The sequence below is a fragment of the Camellia sinensis genome, chromosome 15 (genome assembly GCF_055761805.1).
Source record: "Camellia sinensis isolate YWXY chromosome 15, ASM5576180v1, whole genome shotgun sequence".
Lineage (NCBI taxonomy): Eukaryota > Viridiplantae > Streptophyta > Magnoliopsida > Ericales > Theaceae > Camellia > Camellia sinensis.
The window spans coordinates 38,878,680-38,882,937 of record NC_138975.1 but is presented as its reverse complement, the minus strand read 5'-3'; the positions used below and the strand labels follow the sequence as shown (position 1 = coordinate 38,882,937).

At 33.8% G+C, this 4,258-nt stretch overlaps 1 protein-coding gene across 1 annotated transcript; it reads right to left on the bottom strand.

Moving 5' to 3' along the window:
• Positions 1 to 184: 184 nt before the first annotated feature.
• LOC114270412 (flotillin-like protein 4) lies at positions 185 to 4,258 on the bottom strand. Its single transcript, XM_028211889.2, has 3 exons — positions 3,504 to 4,258; positions 2,389 to 2,784; positions 185 to 846 (listed from the first exon to the last, which is right to left on the bottom strand). The coding sequence occupies exons 1-3, from the start codon at positions 4,032 to 4,034 to the stop codon at positions 340 to 342; spliced, it is 1,434 nt and encodes a 477-aa protein (XP_028067690.2). The 5' UTR covers positions 4,035 to 4,258; the 3' UTR covers positions 185 to 339.

Genomic DNA, 4,258 nt, shown 5'->3' with positions numbered 1-4,258 from the left:
CTCATTTGTAGAGTTGACTATTTTAACAAGTTATTTTAATTTTTGATTATTTTAATAAATTAAAATTTTTATATTTGAAAAGACGATTAGAATTTTTTATAATTGGATGTGATATTTGTTTTAACTATTTTAACCCCTCTTTTTGTTTTTGTGATTTTTAACCAAAAAGTCCTCCAAACCCAGCTTGGCAAACACCCACTATATATAATAATTCATGACACTACCAAGTATACTTTTATGTACCTATCCCTCAAAATATAAAGCAAAAAGACCATATAGACTGAATAAAGTTTTGAAAACCTTAGAGAACCTAAAATCACTGTGTAGAAGAGGTATAAATTAACTTGAACTAGGCAACGTGCCCAACCATGCTGGTGGCAACATCCCAGTCTGCTCATGCACAGTCTGAAACAACGGCGGCAACATGCTATAAACTCCGGCAACATCCTTCATTCCACCACCACCAGCACTGCCTTCGCCGCCACCATTATTAGCACCTGACCAGACACTGATTTTGGGCTGCAGCCCCTGCACCGCTTGCGCGTTAATCTTGGCTATCTCTTGGAACATACCGCTATTGATCATCATATAGTCTCTGACCGCCGCATAGTTTCCATTGGCTTCTTTGAGGAGATTCCTCAAGTAAAAGCCTTGGGCTTCTGCCATGGCGGCGATGCCTTCAGCTTCTTTTTTCTTCGAGTAGAGCTCGCCGTCTGCCACCTGTTGGCAAGTGTAGAAGGCTGCATCGGCGCCTGCTTTCTGTGCTTCTGCTTTTTTTTGCTCCTCGAAGAGAACTGCTTCTGCTTCTTTCTGCTTCTTGTACAGCTCTGAATTTGCTTCTTGTACCTTTTGATCAGTTTCAAATCCTTAGCAACAAAATGATTTTGTACACAAAATTTTATGCAGAATAATGTGACGATTAGTAGTCCTTTGACGAAACACATATAGTTGTGTTTTATAATTGCAAAATTGTCATTGCCATATAATTGCGTAAGACTCATGAACTAAGGATAAGAACCAAAGTGGGCATAAGTACCTAGAGTTAATTTAATAACTAATAATTGACTTAAAAATAAAATCAAAGCCATAAGTAAACAAAAGGTATCAAATTTTGAATTTGCCAGCTCACATCACCGCGTGTTGCTACACAATTATTAGGCCATAGAGCCTGATTATAAGTAGGTGAACATTAAGGTGTGGAAACATTCTTAAATAAATTTTAATTGTGGGGATGATTTCATCAAATTATTAGGCATGCATTCCAACTCAACTATTTTAAATTGTATTATTTGGAATGTGTTGTATGGATCTATTTTATTCAAATTTAATCGTAATATCTATTCAATTTCCGCTAACATACAACTTGTCCTTTTATTATAAGGGATAACAATAAGTAATGTTTAATAAAAATATTTTTTATAAATTGATGTAACAATCGAGTTATTCCTATGATTTAAATTTAAATTTAGTAGGACAATTTCAACAAACAATACTTTATTAGTACATGCCACATTAGTTTAGTATATAAAAAAATTACTTTGCATAACTCTTTCTTACCCAAAAAGAAAAACTAATACCCTCTCATCGAGGATTCGCTTACATCTTGTAAATTAGTTTTACATTGCAATATTAAAAAAGTATCAGCTAAAGGAAGAGAAGAAAAAAAACCCTAACTTGTAAATTATTGAATTGTTTTGTCAATTGAAGCACACTTTATTGTCGTGGTATAGCTTTAATTGACTTTTTTTTTTGGATTTTCATTACACTGTTTTTATCTCTAAAAGTTTCCTAAAAGTTTAAAAATTTTGAGTTAAAATTGAAAAGGTGGCATAAAAAAGCTGCCTTTCAATTAAATCAGAACTATATTTTTTTTTTCAATTCTCATTAAAAAACAGGCCACTTTTTTTTTATAAATCTCTTTTTGCCTACTTATATTCCATTTAGATCACATTATTTTTTTATATTTCAATAAGTCCTAAGAGTGACATAGTTATCAAAATATCTCTAAAATATTTACATTTATAACGTAAATGTTCTGTGATGTGAATGTTCAAACACCGTCAATGTGAATATTCACATTATAAAACATGAATGTTCACATCACCAAATTGTTAACCGTTCAAAAAATATTTATAAGGATAGAAATGTCCATAAAATACTTTAAATATGAAAATTATGATTTTATAGATCAAATGTTCAAATAATAGAACTTATTGATTAATTAAAATACAAACACTTGAAAAAGGATTTCCAATAAATCTCCCTTAAAAAGTTTCAATTTTTTTTCTAAAAACCCCTAACATAAAATTGCATCAAATCACATTAATTAATACTAAATCAAACATTAAACTGCATTAAACATAAAATCAAAACATTAAATTAAATTACCTTAATTTCATATTCCACGCTAGCTTTGCTCAAATTCTCAGCCTTGAGTTTCTCCAACTGAGTCAAAGCGTTCTTCTCCTCCACCGCCCTCTGCAACTCAGCCTCCCTCAATGCCACCGCCTTAGCCGATTCCACCTCCGCCAGCTGGGCCAACTGGGCCCACCCCGCCTTCTTCGTTGCCAACTCAGCGTTCGCCTCCGCCACCTCAGCCGCCTTTTGGTTCTCAAATATTTGTACCTCTGTCTTCACTTTTACTTCCTCCTTCTTTCCCTCTCCTTGCCTCTTTGTCGCTATAATCTTCGTCTCTGCGTCAATTTTCGCTGCATTTTGTGTTGTTAGCCCTTCTCGTTGCTTCGAACCGATCTCACCCTTCATCTTTGCCTCTGCAACATCAATCTATACCAAAAAATTCAATCAATGCACATTGTAAAAATTGAAGTTCATCATTATTGAAACTAAAAAAACACTTTCTTGATTCATATTTATTTATTTATTTATTAGTCATTTTTTTTTAATAACTTTTTAGGTAGTCTTGATTAGATTATTCTAAAAAACAAAATAAAAAATTGAGTTAATTTTGAAAAAAAAATTACTAAAATAAAAATAAGCCAAATTTTATATTTAAAAAAAAAAACTTGCAAAAATTGGCTTGTTTTTGTTTTTGCTAAAGTTTTTTCATTTTAAAATTTTAATTGTTAAGATAGGGATCTATAAGTAAGAAAATTAGTTTATGCTGCAAGTTTTAAAAAAAAAAAATAATAATAATAATTTCTAAGATAGGTATCTATAAGTTAAAAAGAAAACATAATTTGAAAAAGGTAATAAAATAAAAATAGCCTAATCAAAAAAATTAAAAAAAAAAAACTCCAAAAGAAGCACAGGTGATATGGCCGGCTATGATTTTTTTTTTACAAAGATAATTTTAAAAAATCATGAGATTGAAACTTGATTTCTAAGATGTGTAGCTTCATATCGAACAGTATTATCAATCATACCAGAAACCGTAACACTCCCTATATTTTGATAATGGCCATGTATTTAAAACCCTAATACTTAATAATTTCTATACACCAAAATCAATAAGAAAAAAAAAAAAGAAGTTACAAATATTATACCCTGGCTTGATTGGCAGCCTCCATCTGAGTTTTCTGCCCCAGATAAGAAAAATACTCATGCCCTCTCACATCAACCAACTGCTTAACATTAGCATTATAAATATGAAGCCCAAACTGATCAAGTTCAAGTTGAACCTTATCAAAAACCTCCTTCTTAAACTCCTTAGTCCCCTTAAAGATCTGCTCCATAGTCATTGAGGCAGCGAGAACTCGAGTCTCGCCTTCGATGACTCCCTGCACAAGCTCCGTGACGTGGTTCGAGAGCTTGTCGTGTGGGGATATGAGCTTTGCGTACTTCAACATGCTCTCTTCACAGTCAACCCTGGGGCCGATCGTGAAGACAGCAGGAAGTATGAATGGGAGTTTCTCTGCGCTCATAGCCTGCACTTCGAAGGTGTAGTTGACTGGTGAGATGTCGACTCGGGTGAACTTTTGGCCCGGCCATATCCACTTCTTTTTGGCGAGCTTGATGTCGGGGATTCCGCAGCCGGTGACGGCGAGGACCTCTGATGGGCCGGCGATGAAATACATGGTTTGATTGATTTCTAGAGAGAACGAAAAAATGAGAGAGAGAGGGAGAGAGAGAGAGTGTTAGGCGTATGAGGAAGAAGTTATATGGAGAAGATTTGGAATAGGGGAAGATTTATGGAGAAGATTTGGAATAGAGGATGTGTTTGCTTGTTTGATTTGTGGACGTGTGTGGATGCGAAATTTGAGTTTTTAATGGAACTAAGCGACTTTCTCGCTGGATTATA

Coding starts and splice junctions, on each gene's coding strand:
- LOC114270412 (XM_028211889.2), bottom strand. CDS start 4,034: ATGTATTTCATCGCCGGCCCATCAGAGGTCCTCGCCGTCACCGGCTGC. Junction 2,785..3,503: donor AGGCTGCCAATCAAGCCAGG/GTATAATATTTG, acceptor TTTTTGGTATAG/ATTGATGTTGCAGAGGCAAA. Junction 847..2,388: donor GCGTGGAATATGAAATTAAG/GTAATTTAATTT, acceptor ACTGATCAAAAG/GTACAAGAAGCAAATTCAGA.